This window comes from Camelus ferus, chromosome 20, assembly GCF_009834535.1.
Source record: "Camelus ferus isolate YT-003-E chromosome 20, BCGSAC_Cfer_1.0, whole genome shotgun sequence".
NCBI classification, from domain to species: Eukaryota; Metazoa; Chordata; class Mammalia; order Artiodactyla; family Camelidae; genus Camelus; species Camelus ferus.
The window spans coordinates 32,515,238-32,539,797 of NC_045715.1; the positions used below are offsets into that span (position 1 = coordinate 32,515,238).

Consider the following 24,560-nt stretch of genomic DNA (forward strand, 5'->3'; position numbering starts at 1 on the left):
TTCAGGTAACAAGGACAATGATATTGCAAGAAGCTACAAAACAATATTGCAGTAGTTACAGTGACCACTGCTATGGTGACCGTACCTGGGTCAATGTTCCAAATACCAATGCAAGGAGCACACTAGACTTTGTAGGATTAGAGTATTTTCCTTACAGTTGATGGCGTGTGATGGGTGGTGGTGGTCATTTACCCTACTTCTCTCTATGGCAAGTTTCCAAGTGACGTCTCCTTTCTCCTGTGTTAAGATCTATGTTCCATGGCAGTATATTTTCACCCTCTAAAATAAGAACACTAACTATGGAATACCCCGACTCACACATGCACACACACACAGACACAGACACACACACACACCCTTATACACATTTGCATGGACAATATGTGTAAAGTGCTCATTTGCAGTGAGTGAGCTCCCTAAAAACAACCAAATCAGCCTTCCCAAATACAGGGAACCCTTAAAAGCCAATGAAGAGCTACATCAACTCTTTAGCTCTAGCATGAGATCTTAAACCTCGTTCACATGGTAATTCATTCAAATGCCATTTGTGGTTTTTTTTTATTTTGCTAAGTCATCCAAAGCAAGAATCTCAAAGACTCATAACATGATATGTAATGAAATGTGACTCTAATGGGCTCACATCTCTGTTTATTTTGCTTATTGCACAGTTGAATGATATTCTTGCTGATGCAACACTTAAAGTTGATTTTAAATGGCCGTTCATGTGTCTATAATTGGCTAAGACTGATTTGACTTTCCAGAGAAAGGCTGGCCTATCTGCAAATGGACACTTTCCTCCACACAAATGTGAATGTACACTAAAGACAAATCTAAGGATATGTATATATAGCATATATACATATATATGCACACATAAAATGGACTGGGAAGTCCTTTGGTTTAGACGGGATTAAATATGTACTTCCCAAGTGCATAGGTTTCCTTTGACTGACCAGTTCAAAAAACAAATATGAAAAGTGCCACAGCAATTTTGACATTTCCTGTGTCTTTTCTGCTATTTGGAGGCCCCCTGTCCTCTCTTCTCCATCTTTCCTAAGCATTTTATTTTTTAAAAGCAGTCAGTTCCTTTGGCCTTCTAACACTCCATTAACTCATCCATTCCTTGGAAGAGTTCTAAGATAACACCAAAAACTTATCTTTAGTGGAGAACAAGGTGGCAAAGAACTTTTTCCCCTTCTTTGAGTCCCTCTTCCCCCCAAGAAGTGGACATCTTCCACGAGTGTGTCATGAGCAATTCACTCTTGATCTGACTTGCCTTGTTACCCCTGGCCAGCCCAAGCTGCTGAGGTCTGAGCTCTACCTGCCCTGCATCGTTGTGCAATACTGGAAAAAAAATAATAATCCGTTAGTCTACACCCTTCAGACTGTGGTGACGTGGTCAGGGTTCTCTTGAATTTCTATGCATTCAATTTCCTCTCTCTCCTTTCGTTTGGCGCGTTTCTTTTTCTTGTGGTGCTTTTTGGAAGGGGGGAAAAAGGTTAGGAACACAGGTAAGATAACAAAACAGTGCAGAAGTGTGCAACCCCCGGTAAGCAGCAAGCATTTGAACAGTGTGAAGGTCAGGTTCGAAGGCACAAAGAGGAGGGGGACCAACCCGATAAGAAAAGAAGTAACATTTTGCAAAATGGCTGTCCCGTGCTCTTGCAGGGAGCTTTTTATACATTGTGTTCGGGTGTGCTCAGTGGCTAATACAAACGTGTAAAGCAGTGGTGCACAGTGGTCAATGGCGAAATTTAAAGTGTAGATAAGGCACAAGATAGAAATGCAATCCAGGTCGACGTTCCATAATGTCATTAAGCCCAGAACGCCCAGCTCAATTGAGGTGACGCTAAGAATTAGCCAGAAGTTTCCCAGAGGGTGGATCACGAGGAAAAAGGTCAGGATTAACATCAGGAGAACACCAAAGCCTGCGATCAGAACAGGCACCGTGACAGATAAGCCATAATGGTCCATGAACACAAAGGAAGGGTTGAACACGATGAATCGGATGCTCTTGGAGAGGGACAGGGGCCTCAGCTTTTCCAGAACCTCTATGACTTCCTTCTGCTTGTCTCTGCTAGTCCTGGCCACCAGGTACAAGCGAGAGGCAATGATGTTATTCTCGTCCCCGGCCTTGGAGAAGATGATATCATTTCGAAAATGCTGGAATTCCGGCTTTTTTAGAAATGAACTTTGTAGGACAGCGATGAAGTCACTCTTGTTGTTGGCGCTGATGTTGCTAACTTTCAGGAACTGGTAGTACTGCTCCACCCACGACACTGCCGTGAACCCGCCGCACAGCTTCCGTAGATCCTCCTGGACGCTGCTGTTCCAGTACTCGAGAGGCTCGTAGACGTAGAAACCTATCACCGGGCTGTAGTTGCTGAAGTATTTCTGCTGAACCGCGGCATACGAAACGCTTGGGGAGTCACTGGCGAGGAGACTGATGATGTTGGCTCCGTCACTGATCTGCAAGCACCCCATGAAGGAGAAGGAGGCATAAATGAGATAGAGGATGACAACGAACGGCTTCACATAGATGTTGGTGATCCATTCATTGTAATGCTCACGGAGGAAGTGCTGGATAAAGTGGTGCTGGTAGGGGTTCGTCTCATGATGGGATGTCTGCTGATGCCCATCGCTCATCACTGCCTGGAACCACACGGGCTTGCGGTCCAGGTATTCTGCGGAAGGGATCTTACAGCAAAAGATGCTGTGGTAGCGGTTTTGCTCCAGTTGGCCAGCGAAGACCAGACAGGAGCCAAAGAACGAGAAAATGTAGAAGTAGTTCAACAGGATGGAGACACACATGTTCTGACAGAAGACCTTCACCGCCTCTATGTTGGTGAACGGGCTGGCACCCATGCCAAAGGTGATAAAGTACAGGGAGCTGGTCATGGTGTAGGTCACCATCACGTCCGAATAGGCATCCGCTACCCTGTCTTTGAAGGGCAAATTCTCTTTGGTTCTCCGCCATCCAGACAGAAGCTCAAATACTCCTTTCGTTCCGTGACCTAATTCAAACAAAGAAGGAAAAGAAGAACTGTTTTCATTTCCTCCTATGGTTCAAGTGAATTCCTGATAGGTTATCTATGCTAAACAGCACTTCAGAGTCTAATCTTCAAAGTGCTTTGATCCTCCAACCGGGGTCTCAAATGCCAGTTGCATAACAGGATATATTTGGTTCCTGTTTCTACGTTAGCAAAGTCCAAACTTATTGGCATTCTGGGCAAAATGAAGCATTTATTGTCTGTTCTATTGATTTGACAAATTGTAAATGTAGTAAATGTAATGTGACATTATGAGATGATTTTTTTTTTTTTTTTTTTTTTGCCCCTGAGCACACGTTGTCTCCCTAAATGGACCAGAAGTTGTCAAGGGCAAGGGCTATTATTCATCCATCTTCAGATGCCCCTTAGCCATTCAGCAATTCAGTGTCTTGTCAACAGACGTATTGACTGATAGTCCCTAACCTCCATTCCAAACTGACTTACATGCTGATTTAGGAAATTATTAGATGATTTTAAACACTTAAAAATGGCTTTGAATTGATTTTACAATATTAATAATCACCTTGGTGGCCAAATTGCTTAGAAGCCAATTCCTACAGATTTGATTAATTCACAGTGGATGTGAGTCAAAAAGAGATCTGTCAGGTCACATAAAACACAGGGCAAGACCTTCAGGGTGAGAGATCACAGAGTGGGTGATGACTAAATGCTGGACTGCGTCATTAAAGTGGATGGAGAATGCTGCTTTTTAACCAATTTCCATGCCCCCCTCTGATAGGGTCAATGGGCAAAGGTTCATTCAACAGATTTTACTTGAGCACCTACTATGTGGCAGATACTGTTCAATACTGAGCTGATTTTTTTCCCCCAGGCACTTGACATCTTAAGATACCACCACATGCTTCCTTTCTAGCAAAAACCAAAGGCAGCTGGGAAAATAAAAGTATTATCCATACCTTCAATGCTCCTTTTTTTCATTTCCCTGGGTTATCTCTGTCAATTACTATCCAGGGTAACACCAATTGGTAACTTTCTGACCGACCGGAAATCTTCATAGATCATTCTTGCCCTTGGAGTCACAGCAGTGCTATGTGCAAAACTCTATGAATGGATGCAAGCCGTGCATGGGCTAGTCTTCCAGAAACTCATGAGACAAAAAAGTAGCTTTAAAGGCACAAGGTGACCTAGTTCAAGAAGACCGGGAAAATGGACTTGGTCCATTTTGGAACTCTGAGTTACCGAGGTCACTTTGCAGTGCTTTAACAAATGTATTATAACGGCTGGGGTTTTACTGTTACCACTGACTTTTGTGTTTTTGATAGCACTTGCTAATTGCTCTATATAATACTTCCCCTTCTTTGTTAGTTTTATTTGGGGTTTCAGTGTGCACGATCAAAAACTTTACTTAGCTTATCTTTCAAATATTGATGGTTCAAATGATGCATTTCTGGGCAATGCAGTGCAACTGGGAGTCATCTAAGGGTGCTTACTAGAAACTGGAAGAAGATTTGTCCTAAATGGCATCACGGAGCCAGTAATAAGAGCCATGGCCCACCTTCCTCTCCAATTCTCTTTAAAGAAAACCAAATTTCCACTTAGGTTACACCATTGTAAGTGAGGCTGTCCTGTTCCTAACCAACGAAACTTTGTAGGTGACTTAACATTCACCAAAACCCCTTTTATGGACATCTAAGAATTCTTGCTTTACAGTTAATTTGACTCCATGATTTATAGGTTTAAATGTATATAATGCTAATCCTTTATTTTAAAGACATATTGCTCTATCCACCTGGGAGTTTTTTAAAAAAATTAACTATTAATTGTTATTGCATTGGAGTTCTTTTTAAAAATTGAAGAACAGTTGATTTACAATGTTGTGTTAGTTTCTGGCGTACAGCATAGTGATTCAGTTTTACATATATATTCTTTTTCATTATAGGTCATTAGAAGATACTGAATATAGTTTCCTGAACTATATAGTAGGAACTTGTTGTTTATCCATTTTATATATAGGACTTTGTATCTGATAACCCCAAAGTTCTAATTTATCCCTCCCCCAACCTTTCCCTTTTGGTAACCATAAGCTTGTTTTCTATGTCTGTGAGTCTATTTCTGCTTTGTAAATAAGTTCATTTGTATCATTGCTTTAGATTCCACAGAAAAGTGATATCATATGGTATTTTTCTTTCTCTTTCTGGCTTACTTCACTTAGTATGACGATCTCCAGGTCCATCCATGTTGTGGCAAATGGCATTATTTTATTCTTTTTTATGGCTAAGCAGTATTCCACTGTATAAATATACCACAACTTCTTTATCCAGTCATCTGTCAATGGACATTTAGGTTGTTTCCATGTCTTGGCTATTGGAAATAGTGCTTCAGTGAACATTGGGGTGCATGTATCTTTTCAAATTGGAGTACTATCTGGATATATGCCCAGGAGTGGGATTGCTGGATCATATAGTAACTCTGTTTTTACTTTTTTGAGGAATTGCAGTGGAGTTCTTTTTATCCCCAATACAAAACCGATTTATTCTCCAAAGTTCTATTCTCTGGGTTTATAGTCAGGAAAGATAAGTTTGTCCTAACAGGTAGAAAGAGTTATGACAACTGCATTTACGAATAAGGTAAGTTTCTTTCTTTTTTTTTTTTTTTTTTTTTTTTTTTGGATCCAGTGCTCTTGCATTTAACTAGAAGCTCAACATCTATGTGCATTGAGTTTAGTCCAATGATTCTTAACAACAGTCATTATTCATTTCTATCATCTGTAAGACTCCTTGGCCAGAGTACTTGTTCTCTTATTCTCTTGACAAAAACAATATTAGGACATTGGTTAAAGTAATTGAAGTAATTCTTTAATTAGAGCACTTCTCTTCTGAAATGAGGACTCCTGCTATCTTTGTAGTCACAGGAGGGTAAAAGGCTACCCGAGGCTATGGCTAAATTTGGCTTGTCTTTGCTAACCGTCACTTCTATGGAGTATTAGGTACATTATGTAGGCCAGATTGTTGCTTTCTGTAGGACAAAGGTCTGTACGTATGGGAAGATGAAGCTAAATTATATTAGGTTAAATAATCACTTTAAATGTGATAAAAACTAAAAACACAGTTTCCAAACTTTAGAGCTGGCTATGTGTTATGCAGTTGACAGGTTTAGATATTTTATGGGATATTCTTATTGATGGTCACCCATTTGATTTTCACCATCACCTGGCCACTTCCTCGCAGTTCAGGTCCATGACCTGCATCAGCCAGGGTGGTCCCCTCCCTCCGCACCAGCCTGCCATCTTCAGCCTTACCTTCTTGGTTCCGTTCATGCTATTTTCTCTGCCTTTCAGTGCCTCCCCTTCATTGCTGCTCATATTGAAATTCTGCCCATCAGTCTGTTAGCTCAGTTCCCTTCTTTGTCTTGAAGCCATTTCTGACAATTCCAGACATACTGATTTTTTTTTCTGCTCCTTAAACTCCTGCTGCACTAATTAGTTACTCATTTTGGCATGCAAACATGTGCTGTTTTCCTCTGGAACAAAACAGTTTTCCATCTCTTTGGTTTGACTGCAAATACTTCAAGGTCAGGGAGCATATTTCATGTTACTTTTATTCTCTGCAGAACATCTGGCGAAGTGATAGATGCCCACTGAAATCAATGGTAACTCTTGATTCTAGATGAGTCTAGAAAATGTATCTTTTAATGACTTATTCAAAAATTTATTATGCATCTTTATACCTATATTGTGTCCAGAGGAGCTATATACTTTTCATGCAATTGAGCCCAATATATATTTATTAGAATTTGTTACACATGAGGATCTGTGCTGGTCAGTATATAAGACATAAAGGTAAACAAGAAACACAAACTTTTCCAATATCTGGTAGTCCAGAGGCCGTTTTTACTCTGGTAATTCTGAGACAGAGATCAAAGCTTCTAATATACATGAGTTTTAGAAGGTGTTCTGTACATTGTGGGATGTTGAGAAGCATCCTGGCCTCCACCCACTAGATGCCAGCAGCACACTCCACAGCTGTGAAAACCAACTGTCTCCAGACATTGCCGAATACTGTCTGGGGGACAAAACGTCCCTCAACTGAGAATTACTGGTTTAGTCAAAAGAAAAAGAGATAGTATACACACACATTCACACACATACGCATTTTAATCACCTTTTGCTGGTTATAAAAAGGACATATTTCCATTAAAAATTTGGGGAATATTGAAAAAATAATGGTGAAGAAATTATCCCATAGTCCCATAATACAGATAACTGCTGATAACAATTCTGTGTATTTATTCTAGCTATATATGTATGTATCTTATCTGTATATCTATCTATCTATCTATCTATCTATCTATCTATCTATCTATCTATCTATCTATTCATCTATCCATCTATCCATCTATCCATCTTTCCATCTATCCAGATAAAGAGCTACTTAATTATTTCACAAAACTGGGCTCCTACAAGGAGAAATTAGGGTTTGAGATTATCTTGTTGCTCTGTCCAGTTGGCCTGTTAACCACGGAGATCCTGTTTTCCTAACCTCTGCAATGTTCTCTCTCTCAGATTCAGCCTGGTTCCGTCTCTCTTTACAGTGGAGATGGCTTTGGGGGAGACCTCTGGGGCTCTCTTTTCTCTTGGCCTCTTACTATTCCTTTTGGTTTCCATTCTGAGGTTAGAACAACTTTTTGAACATCTGATCACTTGAAAGAATCCTTAACTCTCTACATAGCATTTAAAACAATTTGTGTTCACTATTTTCTCACTCTTACCCTGAGAGTCCTATTTCAATTCAAACAACACAGCTGAAAACCAAGACACCAGTATGCACTCAAAAGACAGGTGGTCCACCATCTCAGATGATGATGTGTGAAGCAAGTGTGACTTGTCCCACTGGAACAACGACCTGAACAAATTCCAGTCCATCACTTCCTGGTACCCAAGGCCTGGCAGTCCTCACTGTCCAGGGCACACACTTAATGTTTTCTATTTTTGTATTCCAATTTTTTGGCATTGACTGGTGCTCCATAAATGTTTGTGAAACTGAATTGGCCATGATCTGACAAAATTTGTCTAGTTTTAAAGATATTTTTAAAGTTCTTGCAATGATTGTTATTAACAGCCTTATATTCAGCGTAAGATTTAGTGAAATATAGTTTGCCTCATTTTACTGAGAAGGACATTTGCTGAGTGTTACTCAGCAGAGATGGTAATAGATACCAATGATGTCAAATTACAAACTTGGCTTGTAATTCATTAATTTGGCCGATTCAGTGTTACAAATGTCTGTAGGGAATGGAATATGAAATTAAGAAACCTGTTCTAAGTTGCTATTTGGCAGGGTAGAAATGGGTCGATAAAGCACCCCTGCTACCTGAGAGATGCTGAATTTTTTCAGACATTTTCTAATCCCCATGATGTCTGACCTAGAGGTGGTGATCAGTGCAAAACTGCAGAATGACTACTTTTAATCAACTCTTAATCTGAAATAAACAGGTGATTACCAAGCTCCATTCATAAAGGATGGCCAAGGCTGTTACATCTTGGTACCTATATAACCACAAAGTCAGAGGGTAGCAAGTGATTCAACAGGAATGCTCCAAGTTGCTCAGGTCAGGGACATATTTGATGGTTTTACCTGAAAACCTGTGGTGGTGTTGTGCAGCAACGGAGGGTCTAGCTCCATATTACCCTTAAGCACAAAGTGACTTCTCTCGAAATGTCCCCTTCCCAGTACAGAATGAGGCAGGGTAAAACACAGAGAAGAGAGGCAGGGAGGAAGGAAAAAGGGATTCAGAATGAAACTGAACAGACACTCATCCCTTAGTTCTTAGCAGGAGGTTAGAGGATTTTATCAGGTCCCTAATAAGAAAAAAAGGAATTTAGTAACAGATTCTCATTGTATGATTTTCAGAGCTGGTATAAATTTCACACATATCTTAATGCATAGAAAAGGGCATGTAGTCTCATTCCAGAGTTTGCATGCCATCATTTTTGACAATCTACTTTGCAGTTCTATATAAAGGTAAAATTAAAAAAATCCACTATGTGTGTTTGCTCATATTCACATGTGTATATACATGAACATACATGAACATACATATAAATACATACACACGTGTATATATTGACAGAGATATGTGTGTATATATATACTTTATATATATATAGAGAGAGAGAGAGAGGGGAAAAAGAGAGAGAAGAGATATAATAGAGGAGATGAGAGTGTTCTAAAACCTACTACTAGTCAAAGTGGGCAAAGCTAGGCCAAGTCACACTATTTGATGCTGTGATTAATAGCACCTTCTCCAAAGCCAGACTGCCTGAGTCTAAATCCCAGGTCTCCTACTTCCTATCTTTGTGACCTTGTTTTTTAACCTCTCCATGTCTCAGTTTTCTCATCTGTAGAAGGAGGTCACGATGGGACCCACCTCATAGGGTTGTTCTGAGTTTAAGGTGAGTTAACACATGTGCTTGGCACATGAGAAGTGCTACACTGAATGGGGAAGCTCAGTGCTGCCCGCTGCAGGACTCTGGCCATGGAGAACGTTCCAGTCATTTGACTTGGGATGCTAGCTTCCAGATCCAGCCTGGCTCCAGTCTCTGTTTACCACCACAGTGGAGCTGGCTTTGAGGGGGACCTCTGGGGCTCTCTTTTCAGATTTCGCTGCTGCAGGAACTCAATGCTGCCAAGACCTGAGTCTCCACGGCACAGCCAGCGCACACCCAGGGGTTTGCTTTCTTGTTCTCCCCCTTGCTCTGCTATTCCCATTCAGGGAGAAAAAGACTCCCGGGAAGCTTTTCATTGTCTTCTCAGTGCTTCCTCTGTCTTCTAGCTTTAGGAAAGGAATACACATTGCTTTTGAGAAAGGATCAAGTAGCCCAGACAGCTTGGTGTTGCCAGGAGCTGGTCTGGCCCTCCCAGCTGGGCTTTGTGTTATCCTGTTGACAACAGACTGTTTGGCAAAAAAGTATCAGACAATATCACTTTGTGACCAGGATGAACTGAGACAAAATAAGACCACTCCGTAATCATGACTGAGCACAAACAAAATGCAAATATCGTCCAAAACAGAAAATAGACCAAACAACCCCTTATCAAGAATAGCAGGGTTGATGGCTGCTTCTTAACCCATCACAGTTTAATCTTGGTCAGTCTTCTTGCCGTCTAGGTAGAAGAATTGTTAAGATAATCGACCACAGAATTACCCTCTCTTCCCGACAGCAACCAACCATGCTGCCTTAAACCCCCTTCCAAATCACCTGACACCTGCAAAGATCATATAATAAGTTCATTCTAATACCTTCTTCCTGAAATGCTTAGAGTCCCCAGCTGTGTGTTTTTCCTCATTGCAATGAGTCATTAAACCCAAATTTGTCCAATTAATAGCATTCCTGGTGGTCTTTGGCTGGAGGATACGAACACTTTATAATAAATAAGTATTTTGGGGAAAATGAGATAAAATAAAACTTTCATTATTGCTGGCTTTATAAATGGATATCTTTGGGTGTAGGAGTTAAAAGCGTAGGAGTTAGAGCAGGAGCACTGGATGAGAGTTAATCCCTGGACGATTTGAATTTCCAAACCATGTTGCCAGTAAAAGGGATGGCTTTCTCGTGGAACGAATATTTTCATTGCATGTTCACTAAAAAGATAAAGCCAGTGGGCATGTGGGAAGTGGGAAGATGTTCTCAGTGGAAGATAATATGAATATTAAAATAGGAGAAGGGAGGAGGAGCCACACGGACCTAACAAATCACCGCTTTAAGCAGAGCAGAGCAGTGAATGGGAGGGTGAGAGGTGGGGCCGAGAATCTTACAATTGTCAAGAGAAGTGGATTGATAGCTCATAAAATAAACACAAGCATGTGCTTAAAAAATCAAGACCTAGAATAAGAGATTACATAAAAGACGAAAATAATAAATACAAGAACTTGGAGGAATTAAAATTAAGATAATCTAAGTGTTTATTGAGCTAAAGACGTTCGAAGAACAAAAATTAGTTAGAAAAATTGATTCATTGATTTGAAGGACATTTCTGGAGTGCCTTCCTCTAGGAAGATGGGGTAAAATGTCATCGCTTTGAAGTTTAGTAACTCCCACTTGTCCCATTTGAAAACCATATCATATCCATATGTCTGAGTTTAACAGTTCATTCATTACAAGCTTTGGGGATCTTCTATTTTGCAAAGAGCAGAAGTAATGATGACCTAGGATTTCTCTAACACCAAGAGCTGGAGAATGTCTGCTTCAATCATTAAAAAACATGTTTGAAATGGAAGGAATCTTATTTAGCAGATTTAAATGATGCAAAGTCTTGGTGTCTCATAAATATTATTCAAAAGAAAATCTTCAAAGTTGCAGCACAAATGCTTGATAAAAGCATAATGCTTCAAAGGGCAAGTTTTCTGGGAGCATCCTTGAAAACTGCCTTTCTTACCAATGAAGATAAATTCCACATCTCATGAACTAGAACTCTCTCTGAACAGAACGTCCTGAAGCCAGTGGAAACTCAATTAACCAGAAAGCTCCAGAATTGGATCATCTGATTATTTAAATAGTCATTAAATTAATCAACCAGAACTTCCTTTTCGATTCAGCGTGTATTGGTTGATTAACTTTATTGGAGATCTTTCGAAAGTGCATTAGACTTGTATTCCATTTCTGTATTCAGTTCTAAAAAAAAAAAAAAAAAAAAAGAGGGGAAACGGCTTTATGTGCAGCAATTAAAAATGTACTCTGGAGTAACACATTTTGCTTCTGGTACTGGCTCCGTCCCTTTGTGATGTGCAGTATGGGGAGGATTGGCTCAACTTCTGTGTATTTCACTTTCCTACTCTGGAAAATAGGGACAAAAACAGCACCTATTTTAATGGGTTAGTGTGAAGATTAAATGAGAGAACAGTGGTAACATGCCTAGAACAGGCTTGGGACCTAGGAGGCACTCAATAAACGTTAGTTATTATTATTTATTGAATGATAGACTTCTGAGTCATCGTTTTATCATGCACCAGTAATCAGGACACAAGTCTGGCATATTGGTTAAAGAATTGAGTCCTGTGGGTTCAAGCTTCCTCATGACCATCTATTTGACGTGTGACCTGGGGCAAGTTAATGACCCCACCGGCAGGTCTATACAATCTATTCAATAGAGAAAGTTATGATACCTGCTTCGAAGGATTGCTGTATTAAAGGGAACACGGACACCTGAATCCCTCTGTACAAACCTCTGGCCCACATCAGCGTTCCCACAAACAACAGCTATTACTGAACAGTATTATATAGTTGTAGAAATGAGGGAGTTTGACTGTGTACCAGCAGGCCCAGAGAAAAGTTTAAAAGTTTTCTTCACTGACGATTATTTTGAAATCTGCCCTTTTTTGTCCTTAGAAGTTAACTGCAGAAAAAAAATGTTGATTAATAAAGGATTTCAGTTAACTGGATTCAACCAATTGTGGCATTCCGTATGTGTACATTCTTACTCAGACTAAGCTAATGGAACTGCTCTCCACCAGCAGGAAAGAAGCTGAAAGGGAGCTTTCCAGCCATTAATTTATTCTGCGGCTCACAGAGCAAACCAGACTTGCTTCCAGGAGGCGAGAGCTCAGCAGGGCTTTGGGGCCATAGGCTGAGTTCCACCAGCCCTGGGGGTGGGAAGATTGCGGGTGTTGGGGGTGGGATAAGGAGACCTTTTCCTAGCGGGTCCTCTCAAAGTGACAGAACTGGTGACTTGAATATATCCTTGATGAGTAGATTTCCCTTTCAGGATAAAAGGCCCTCTTCTGACCACATCTCCCTGTAATCTGTCCCCTTTCAGAGTACACAGCTTAGTTCAGCTTTATCACAGCATAAATTAATCAGCAGGGTTTATCTCAGAAAATGTTAGATGTTAATTCTCGAAGTCAGAGAATAGAGGACAGTGGATGGACGCATAGCAGGGTAGGGGAGGGGGTCCTGATACTGGCTCTTGTGTTCACGGTTGGGGTTCAAACCCCAGCTGCACACCTTCCTAACCGCACACCCTCGATATCAGCCTCTCTGATCGGTTTCCTCATGTGCAGAGCAGAAAACGCAAGCCCCAACCTGACAGTGTTGCTGAGAATAAGAAATGAGGTAATTTACAGAAAGGGCTTACCAGAGTCCTTGGCATATACTAAAAACTCAATAAATAGTAGCCATCACTTTTACTTATGGGCGAACATTCGTTAAGGGTCTTAGCTATATGCTCACAGTGTACTACAACACACTGCTGTGTTTCATCCTTGAAGCCACCAATAGAAATGACTGTTAATCACGGTCACAAGCCAGGCGATCAAACACAGCTTCAAGGAATGAAAACGGTAGGAATCTCTTATTGCCCTCTTGGGATAAATCTGACTCCTTTCTGTCTTAAGAATCCTCCTGGACTTAGTCCTGCCCATTTCCATTCGGTGAAGAATAATCAAGAAACAATCGTAAGAAAGAGTCAAATGCACCCCCCGCCCGACCTCCAGATAGCTATGACTCTGAAACAGCTAACTGGACCTGGGGAGGATGATTTTTGGCCACGTGACCACCAGAAAGTTCTAATCCTTGGAGATACATGGAAACCCAGGGCTACCTCAGCAATTACAAAATTAAAAAACAAAACAAAACAAAACAGGTCCACATTATTCTTTTCAGAACATTTTCACCTATAATTAACTGACAACAATTCAGGACCCAGAAATGTTACATAAAGAGCTGATAAAAGAATGCTGGCAACTTGTAAAGTGCATTATCTCTTTGACACTTTTTGAGATTTCCCAAAGGGTAGACTATGTTAGCATTGGTATGGGAAACTTTAATAAAACAGCATGCCTCTCAAAGAAATCAGTCAACTAATCAGCAGACACTCATTAAGCACCTACAGTATGCAAATCGTGATGCCTCCTGAGACCACACTCAGCTCTCCCCACGATGTGTGTACTTTTCCTATGTGCCCAAGTGCATAACCTGCCCACATATTTCCTGAAAGTTGGAAAGTTCTTCCATATTTAGAGTTGAAATTAGTCACCCTGAAATGTCCAGAATTTACTCCTAATTGTATCCTTTGGAATATATGCCAATTATTTTGCCATATACCTGTACTTCAAATACTGGACAAAATAGCATGGAAACTTCCGTCTTCTGCAGGCCAATAATCTCATCCCCTTACACCTTAACTGCTTCTCTGATGACATCTGCCTCGAATTCCATCAGAAGCCCTATATTGCAGTGAAAGTGCCCTGGAATCAAGGACCATGTCTTCGTCTTTTGTTTGCCCTTCAGTGCCCTGCAGTGTCATGGAGGTAGCAGGTACTGAAGGAATATTTTTTGAGTCTAGGGTTGACAAAGGTTTTGTACCTCAACGTGCTAAGCTCAGAAGCAGACTGAGGCAGGATAGGGAACAGCTGTGATCGGTCCTGTGCTCGTCTCTCAATTACAGCCAAGGATTGATATTCACATGCTGTGCACTGTCACACTCCTTCCGTCTCCTGTTCTGTTGTGGGTAATTATGTTTTCTTCTAATTTGATGGTGGGGTGATTTCTGTGACAGACGTGGCCAAGTCACTATGGCACAGAGCCTGTCCTCCCCACCTGTGGAGGTCCTCAAAGAAAACACCCGCTTCTCTCTCATGAGGCAGGGTAGCCTCAGAATACTTCTCGGATAGCTTTATAAAGTCTGCGGATAAACTAACACATATTAAAAAAAAAGACACAGATTCTCTATACTGGCTCTCCATGCAGCAGGGCTGGCCTGATTTGTCAAGTGGGGTTGTCTGCCACTTTAGAATAATGCTAGGGGAAAAAAAATGTTACTACATGGGAATCTACAAGTGGAAATTATTTCAGAATTCAACTTCAGGAGTTAGTCTTCCATGCAGATGGAAATACTCCTGGGAAGATCCACCTTGTAAGCATGGTAGTTCTTTGTTTCTTCTGGTGAATGAGTTTCTCATATCCTTTCCTAAAATGATGGTGTGTTGACAAAGTAGACTGAGTACAAGGGAGGAACCCCCCGAGGGGGAGATTTGCACAAAGGAGTCCTGAGGAACACAGCTGCCTATGAGTCTCAGGACTACTCCTGAGACAGACAGACCACTTTTCTCCTTCGTTTAACGGCTAGGAAATGGAGAGTCCTTTCGGTAGTCAGGACCAGAACCCAAATCTTCAGCCTCTTACCCCAGAGAGAGTAGACTGTGATCTTCAGGGCAGTATCTGTCTTGCTTTGATTTTTATGTCACCATTTCCTAAGGCAGTACTTGCCACTTAGTAAGGACTTATTGCAAACTTGAGCACTGGATGTGTGCCTCCGAGCTCTGGAGATCTCTGGTGCTATAGTATGTTGAAATGGGGATACTTATCCCTACTTCTTTTGTTCCCATGAAGAGACACTTCAGTTCCACTCTCCTTTAGACAGGTGCTGGAGAGCACACTGCCAACCTTTCCTTTTTCTCTTTGATATCACTCTTCTAAGCACTAGGAATAGCTGATCTGAGGGTGAGAGCCTGATAACACTTGTGACAATGTACCCGTGAGTTGGCCACTGTTCCTCTAAAACAATAAATAAGCTGAACCCCATTTCTCTCTCCTGTACTACTTGTGTAACAGATGCATAAGAAAGGTCAGAGTTTGCCCTCAGCTTTCTCATCTTTTGCAGGAACAACTCCTGGCCCTGTCGTTCTAAAGGGAGGCAGGTTATCCATCTATCTCTTAACAATGGGCTCAGGCAGACTCTCTTCTGACAGCAGCTGGATTTGTGAGGCAAACCACAGCCTTCCATGCAGTTGGCTGTTAAGGAAATCTTAGCAGGGATGCCTTGAAGACCTAATTCTCCTACAGGCTGGAGGGGAAAAATATCTAGGTTCAGGATTTGTTAGGGAAAGATCACTACATTGGCTCTGATCTGATACAATGTCTCCAGTCCAGCTTTCCCATGGACTTTAGGAAATACTGTGCCTCTGTTTATAAGGATGCAGTTTTGACTCTCCTTTAGTTTCGTGGGTGTATATTCTACCCTGCACAGAACTCAGCAAGGCGGAGGGCTGACTGGTTGAGATGACTGATTTCCACACATCATCCATGAGACGACCAGTGGGAGAGCACAGCTCTAATTTAAGAGTCTGGGACTAGATACAGAGTAGACACAACAGAGGCACATTGTACCAAAGCTGCAGTTTTCTTTCTATCTGTTATTACTGAATCCTTCCAAAAGAGCATTTTACATTTTGAAACTGCACTTTACCTCTCATAACTCTATACCTAAAATTTTAGGTGACTTCCAGGATCTTTTAAGCTAATATTAGTTTTTAAATGTCTGCTTAAGGAGAACTGTCTCCATTATTTGATCTGACCCTGTTCTTGTCAATTTTCTCCTCTATGCAGTAGTTCAACAGAGTGGTAAAACTTAGATAGTGTCTAAAGATCTTCTACATTGAAGAAGACTAGAAGCATGAGGGCAGAGGAAGAAGGTCTCGTCAGTGGTGCTGGAGATTCAGGGTCAGTTTGGTGAGCACGTGCTACTACTCACGTTTCTTTTCAAGGGTCTTATATGTAAACACCAAGACCTGATCGAAACAGCAACCTAGCAGTCTGCTGATGGTAAAACTCAGTGCGAGGGTAATGGAGCTGTCTACCTCCCAACCTGATGGAGACCTCCCTCCAGTTCAAGGCAAAGTGACTTCAGAAAGACATGTAGTCCTTGCAAGAGGAGGGACTCCATGCGGCTGTGGGGAAATAGAGAGGAGTGAGAACAGGGGAGGCAGAAAGGAAAGACGGAAAGAAAGATGGGGAAGTTCTCTTCTTAGATTTGCTTCTTTGATTCCAGTAGGAATCAAATAGGGTGTCAGATTCTCCCTATTTCTCCACTCAGAAAGGGACCTCTTCTCCCTGGAGAAGAATCCGGTCAAGGGCTTGCATGAATAAATGGAAAGCTCTCCTCTTATATCCTTACTTCAGGGAGAAAAGTAGAAGGATCCACAATGTTATTGATATACACACCATATAATTCACCCACTTATATTGTACAATTCAACGATTTCTAGTATATTAAAGGGTTATGCAACCACCACCACAATCCATTTTAGAACATTCATCACCCACAAAAGACACACTACACCCATTAGCTGTCACTCCTCATTCCTCCTCTCAATCTCCTAAACCCCAAGTCCTAGGCAACCACTAATCTACTTTCTTTCCTTCAGTATTTGTCTATTTCCTAGACATTTCATATAAATGGAATCATACAATATGTTGTCTTTTGCAACTGGCTTCTTTCCTTGGCAGAATGTTTTGAAAGTTCATCCGTGTTATAGCAAGTATTAGTATTTCACTCCTTTTTGTGGCTGGATATTATCTACTTGTATAAATATACCACATTTTATTGATTCATCCGCTGATGAGCATGTAGGTTGCTTCTACTCTTTTGGCTATTATGAGTAATGCTGCTATGAATGTTTGTGGACAAGTCTTTCTGTGGACATATGTTTTCATTTCTCTTGCAAGTACACTGATGGGTGGAATTGCTGGGTCATGTGATAACTCCACATTTAGCATTTTTAAGAATTGTCAAACTGTTTTCCAAATCAGCTGCACCATTTACATTTCCACCAGCAATATATGAGGGGTTCCAATCCTCCACCACCTCGTCAACACTTGTTACAATCTGGTTTTTTAATTGTAACAGTCCTAAATAGATATGATGGCTTGTAATGGTTTTGGTTTGCATTTCTCTCATGACTAACGATGTTGAGCATTTTTCATGCTTTTTTTTGATGTTTTTTATCTTCTTAGGTTAAATAGCTATTCAAATCCTTTGCTCTTTTAAAGTTGGGTTATTTATCTTTTTATTAATAAGCTGTAATAGTCCTTTATACATTCTGAATAAAAGTCTCTTATCAGATATATAATTTGCAAATATTTCCCCATTATTTGCAGTCTCCATTCTAGAAGCTGTCTTTCCACTTTCTTGATGGTATCTTTTGAAGTACAAAAGTTTTTAATTTTGGGAAAGTCTAATTTATCCATCTTTTCTTTTGTTGCTTTTTCTTTTGGTATCATATCTGAGAAGAGTAACTCCTACATTTTCTTCTCAGAGATTTATAGGTTTAGGTTTTTCATTTAGGTCTATGATCCATTTTGGGTTAAATTTTACTTAGGTGTGACAAAGAAGTCCAGCTTGAGTCTTTTTCATGTGGATATCCAACTGTCCCAGTATCATTGGTTGAAAATACTGCTTTTCCCTATTGGATTACCCAGGCACCTATGTCAAAAATCAATGAACTGACCATATGTGTAAGAATGTATTTACAGAGTCTCAGTTCTATTCCACTGACCTATATGTCTATCCATGTGCCAATATTGCTGTGTGTCTTCATTACTATAGCTTTGTCGTTTTTCTATTCTATGAACATGGTATGTCTTTCCATGTTCTTAGGTCTTTTGAACTTTTTTTCAACAGTGTTGTGTAGTTTTCAGAGTATAATTTTGCATTTCTTTTGGTAAATTTATTCCTCAGAATCTTATTCTTTATAATGTGATTGAAAATGGAATTGTTTTCTTAATTTCATTTTTGGATTGTCCATTGCCAGTGTATGGAAGTACAACTGACTTTTGTATATTAATCTTGTATCCTGCAATCTTGCTGAACTCCTTTATTAGTGCCAACCACTTCTTGGTGGATTCCTCAGGATTTTCTATAATGAGATCATGTCATCTCCAAATAGAGGTAATTTTGCTTCCTCATTTCAATATAAATGTTTTTTTGTTTCATTTGCTTGCCTAGTTGCCCTGGCTTGAACTTCCAGTATAATGTTAAGCAGAAGTGGTGAAGGCACAGCCCTGTCTTGCTCCTGATCTTAAAGGAAAAGCATTCACCATTAGACATATTAACTTTGGGTTTTTCACCAATGCTTTTTCACAGAAACTCCCTTCTTTAGCCTGATAAAAGAAGTCCTAGTTTGTTGAGTGTCATAAAAGGGTGTTAAGATTTGCCAAATGCCTTTTCTATGTCTACTGAGATGATCATGTAATTTCCAACCTTTATTCTGTTGATACAGTGTGTTACACTAACTGATTTTTAGATATTAAACTAACCTTGCATTTAAGGGGTAAATTCTACTTAGTCATTGTATACAATCCTTTTTATATGCTGCTGGATTTGGTTTGCTTTCATTTTGTTAAGACTCTTTTGCATTTATGTTCATAGGAGATATTGGTCTGTAGTTTTCTTTCCTTTTGACATCTTTGATTTGGGAATCAGGGTAGTAGTGGCCTCATAGAATGATTCGGGATGTGTTCACTTCCCTTCCTTTTATACTTCTTAGACACAAAAATTATTCCTACCCCTCAAATCTTGCCAGGTAACTTCATTTTGTTTATAAACTACAGCACATCTAAACTTCCTCATCAGTCAGCACTTAGGAAAGTACCTATGTGATTTGAACCAATTTATCCTCATCACCAAACAGTATTTATATTGCTCCCACATGATTTAAGCCAATTTAGTATTCTCGTGAGAGGAGTCGGATGGGAGACAGAGAGAGTCGGCGTGTGTTGCAGATATACAGCTGTTAAGCACAGGGAGGGAACGGATGCCTGGAGGATACATAACCTCCAAGGAGCAGAGAGCTTGATCCATAGACCAAAATAAAATCTCAGTATTTCACAGATCAGTGAAATTATTATTATTATTATTATTATTATTATTATTATTATTATTATTATTATTATTATTATTATTATCATTTTATATCCTACCTTTAGACTCTAAGAAAGGAGACTTCATGTTTAATCTTCTAAATTTTGCTTCTTTTTTTTTCCTTCCTGCCAGAGCTTTTTTTCTTCCCTCCCTCCTTCCTTTCCTTCGTTCCTTTGTTCCTTCGTTCCTCCCTTCCTTTCGTTTTTAGAACTAAATCTGCTACTGGCCTGAGATAACCTCAGTGGAGATAACCCACTGGTGCCTTATAAATAAAATAAGCAAGTCAATAACTAGAGTGTTATAGTCTTAGCTGAACTCACATTTCCCACTTACTGTTCTGAAAATACTGGGGGATGAAAGATTTGACGAACAGAAGTTAACAGGGCCAACAGCAACGGCAGCAGCCACACCGGCACCACGTCTGATTCTGGGTGAACTAACACCATCTGGCTCCTCTTCAACACTAGGCTTTACCGAAATGCTTCCTATGAAACGCCGTAAAATTATAATCCTTCAGTTCCTAAGTATCTGCTGTATATCCATGTTTCCAGGTTTAAATAATTAAGTTCAGTCGATATTTACTTAGTAACAGTGTGTTCCAGGTTTTTGGGTTTAGAGAGGAAAGAAGGTTCAGGTACCTTTGATTTTGAGGTGTCTACGGTCTCATTGGAAAAAGGTATATAGTTAAGAGATAATTAAATAAGAATTCAAGACACTTTAATTCAGGGTAATAGGCATGTGTTTACCTACTATGTTCAAGGTATTGCATGCCACTCAGAGGTGAAACTTTAAAAGCTCAGGAAAATGACTAAATGGGAAAGTTGATGTGAAGAAACTGCTTCCAGATCACAAAAAGACGATGAGGAAATGAATTGATTAAAAAATGGGAGGCATGAGTAATGATTTCAGCTTGAAGATTAATTAGCAATGGTTTTTCCCTTCCATTTCGAACAAAGCAGCCAATGTGAAGATTGTCAACTAATTTTCCTCACTCCGATTTCCTTTTAATCACATATAAATATATCCAAATTCTAATCTTTCTTTTCCTCTTTTGTTGGTGTAATTGTCAACGATGCCTTACTTTGAGTCAATTTCATATGCTCATAAGTAACCCAGGCACACGTATGAATCCTTAAAAAAAACCGTGTTTTCCTTTGTTTCAAAGTACAAAGGAGACATAGGTTCACGTAGTGCTTTCTGTTTAAAGTTAGGAAAAGACCTTGTACTTGGAGCTTTCTAAGAAGAGTTTTTCTGGCATAACCTTGAACCATGGGGTAAGGGTTTGGTCAGCACACTCACAAATACCCACAAAATTTAAGTAAAACTTATCAGCAACCAACTTCTGTGCAAGCATTTAATTAAGAAACAAGGTACAGCTTCTTTCTGAGTTTTGCAACTTAATTTCCCTCCCTCTAGTTTCATCATGTCAGTGGAGAGAGTCAGTTCAGATGAAAAGAAGTTGCTTAGATGCAACTATTAAGCATTCTTAACTTGAGTACAAAGATGAGCACAATGTGAACAAATTTTTTTTTTTTGCTACTAGAAACTTGTATTCTTGGATATTAAAAGGAAAAGAAAAAAATTATTGGTGATGGTGTCTTGATTCAGGCACAGAAGTTCTATAAGGGATGAGGACTTGCTTATTCATTCTTTCTATCATTCAATATATTCACTGAGTGTGTATCATGTATCAAGCACTGTAATAGGCATTAAGGATACAGTGGTGATCAAGACAGAGGTGGTCCCTACTCTAAAGGGACTTAATTCTAGTGAAGAGGGCAAATAATAAATAAGATAAATAAGCACAGTATATACTGTAATATGTATTGGCGAATTAGGAAAAAAGACAAGCAGAAGAAGGGAACTGTATGTGTGCGGAGTTGAGGTGAGAGATTCTAGAGGGAGTGGGGTAAGAAAGACCTTACTGTAAAGATAACTTTTGGAAGATGTCCAGGAAGAAGTGAAGAAACAGCTGTGACGTTTTCAGAAGAAGAGCATTCCAGGCAGAGGAAACATCAAGTTCAAAGGCACTGAGGCAGGAAGCTGCCTGCCATGTTCACGGAGCAGCCTGAGGCCAGCGTGGGCTGGAGTGGACTGAAAGCAGGGAGGACTGCCAGGAGGTGAGCTCAGAGAGGGCAGACCCAGCCTTGCAGATCACAGAGGGGACTTCGGGTTTTACGTGGAGTAAGATGGGAGGCCATTGGGCACAATCACCTTGAGAATGAAAGGCAGGGCTGCAGCCGAAAAAGGATCAGCACCAGTTCGTGGGTTTTTGCACAGATCTAGGCAATACAGATGTGATGTCTAAAGCTCTGTCTCTGATTACTTAGAGCAGGAGCTGGCAAACTACAGCCTGCTGACCCAAACCCATCTTGGAAGTAAATTTCATTGAAACACAGTCCTGCTCATTCATTACCTTTTCCTATGGCCTCTCTCCATAGAGTTGAGTGGTTGCAACAGAGACCACGTGGCTAGGACAACTGAAAACATTTAGTATTTGGCCTTTTACAGAAAACTTTTGCCCACCTCTTACTTAGAATCTCCTGGGAGGAGGATTACAGCAGGGAAGCTGCCTTCTGGATATGCAGCACTGAGTGGGCACAAACCACTGTGTCTCTTCTTTACAATTCTGTACAGTGTGTGCACTTTGCAGAAGGTGGAGAGAGTTTATATCTGGGTTTTGGTGAACGGGACAATAGGAAAATAAGATTAGTCTTTCAATAAGAGATAATGGAGAAATCATTCATTCACTCAAGAAATATTGTTGGAAAAGGCCATTTATCAGTCACAAAACTTAATGAGCTATAGAGACAGCAAATAAATAAGCACACAAGTAAATACGTACTTGCAAAAGCACTAACCACCATGAAGGGAAGGACTGGGTTCAATGGAGAGAGCAAGGGACATACTTTATATTGGGGGGAGATGTCAAAGGAAATGCCACTGGAGTTGAGATCTGAAGGATGAGTGAGAGGGAGAGAGGAAGCAGCTCATGGACAAGGAACGGGGCGTGCAAAGGGGGTGAGTGGGAGGGAGAATTAGAAGGTCTAGGAAGAAAACCCAGGCACAGACACACACACTCACACAGCCCTCACGAGCACACACACATTTGCATGGCTGGGCCTTGGATGGCAATGAGGAAAGACTCCTGGAAGGTGGTTGGAGGTACAGGGCACATTGGAAAACACTGGGATTTTGTAGATCATGGGAAAGAGTTTTGTTTTTATTGTAAGTCCAATGGGGAGCCATGGAAGGATGCAAGGCAAAAAAGTCATGGTAGGTTTTCTCTTTTACATAGAATTCTGGCCCTGTGCAGACAGTGGATTGAAGGGGGCCAGGAACTGAAGTCCGGCAGCCACATAGGAGCTGCCGTGGCTCAGGAGAGAGACGACGGCAGTGGCTTACCCTAAGCTGGTGTCTGCAGTGTAATTCAGCAAACATTTATTGTATTTCTACTATGAGCGAAATATTATTCTTGGTTCTATGTTGGGGGGCAGGAGGCAAAGGTAAATGGAGATTGTCTCTGGCTTCAATAAACCTATAGTTCTGAAGAATAAGAAAAGTATACAAATCCTTGTTATATGTAGTCAACTATGAAAAATTCTAGATTCTTACATCCACTTGAAAGAGTGCTATTGGAGGCCAGGGGGAGGAAACTTTCTACTGGTTTCATTGGTGAGAGAATCTTCGTCACCACCAATTCCCATTGCTGAGCACAGTATCTCAGTACCTCACACGTAAGGAAGGCTTGGGAAATGTTGGGACACTGTCCTGAATCATGTCCCTGGACTCTTATCTCGTTCATTGTTTCCAAACACTAGCGTCAGTGCCTGGATTGCCAGTCTTGGCTCCTTTCTACGTGGCTCTGTGGCTACCGCTTAGCCTGTTTCTTGCCACCAGACCTTCCTTGTGCCATCATCAGACAGTCTGCCGGGACAACCGTGCCACCTCTGTGCTAGCGGCTTGCTTGCCCTTACGCTGACTGTCACCCGCTGTTCGTGGTGTCTGTCCTCGCAGTGTGGAAGGGAGCCAGGAATCAGAAGCAAGCATGCCAAACAAAGTTGAAAGAGTTTACAGAAGCCCAGGACCTAGCGAATTTACCCTGTCTGGCGGCCCAGAGTTCAGTGATTCAGTTCGGATCTATATGGGGGTGGTGGGGTCCCACCCCTCCACGAGTGCCTGGCACACACTAGTGTTTAATAAACATGAATTAAATTAAAAAAAAAACCACAAAGGGAAATGCGAGCAGTTTCAGTTAAGCCAGTTCACAGCAGACGTTCCACACAGTGAGGAATATTCCAGGGTGTTGTCCTGCTGCGAGTGAGAGAGTCTGCCAAGCCCCAGTCTTTCCCTCGCCCTCCAAGCTAGAATCGCTTCTACTTGCGGGACGCGGCTCGCCCAGCACGAGCCAGTTCCAGCAGAGAGTGTAACACAAACCTTAATGGCACTGAGCGCTGGAGCCTGGATTAGCCTGGGGACGTGACCTCGGTTCTTTGAGGGAAAGGATAGAGTGCGGATTAAAGCCAGGTGTTTGGATACCAAATCCTTTCATTTTCTTGCTTTGTGCTGCCATGTTCAGGCTGTGTGACTTTGGGAAGATTTCTTAACTTCTCTGAATCTTCATTTCTTTATGTATAGGAGGATAATGAAATCTTCCACACAGGAGAAAGCCTTTAATGTAAATCTTGAGAGGAGATCAGCATTAGATATATAGTAGCTATGGTGAGATTCTGCGGCAATGTGCCTCATTTTGGAAATTTTGTATGTTAAGGAGATTGGCAGTCTCCCTTAGAAGGCTCACTCCTCCTCATTTCGCTAATTTTATAACAGTGTGACCTTGACAATTTTGGAACCC

General features: G+C 40.8%; 1 protein-coding gene across 1 annotated transcript; it reads right to left on the bottom strand.

Annotated features, from left to right (window-relative positions):
• Positions 1-1,031: 1,031 nt before the first annotated feature.
• LOC116658303 (patched domain-containing protein 4) lies at positions 1,032-2,977 on the bottom strand. The gene has a single exon (XM_032463219.1). It carries the CDS (start codon positions 2,911-2,913, stop codon positions 1,381-1,383), a length of 1,533 nt encoding a protein of 510 aa, XP_032319110.1. The 5' UTR covers positions 2,914-2,977; the 3' UTR covers positions 1,032-1,380.
• Between the last annotated feature and the right edge of the window lie 21,583 nt (positions 2,978-24,560).

Excerpts from the sequence above, each read along its gene's own strand:
- LOC116658303 (XM_032463219.1), bottom strand. The coding sequence starts at position 2,913 with ATGGTGACCTACACCATGACCAGCTCCCTGTACTTTATCACCTTTGGC.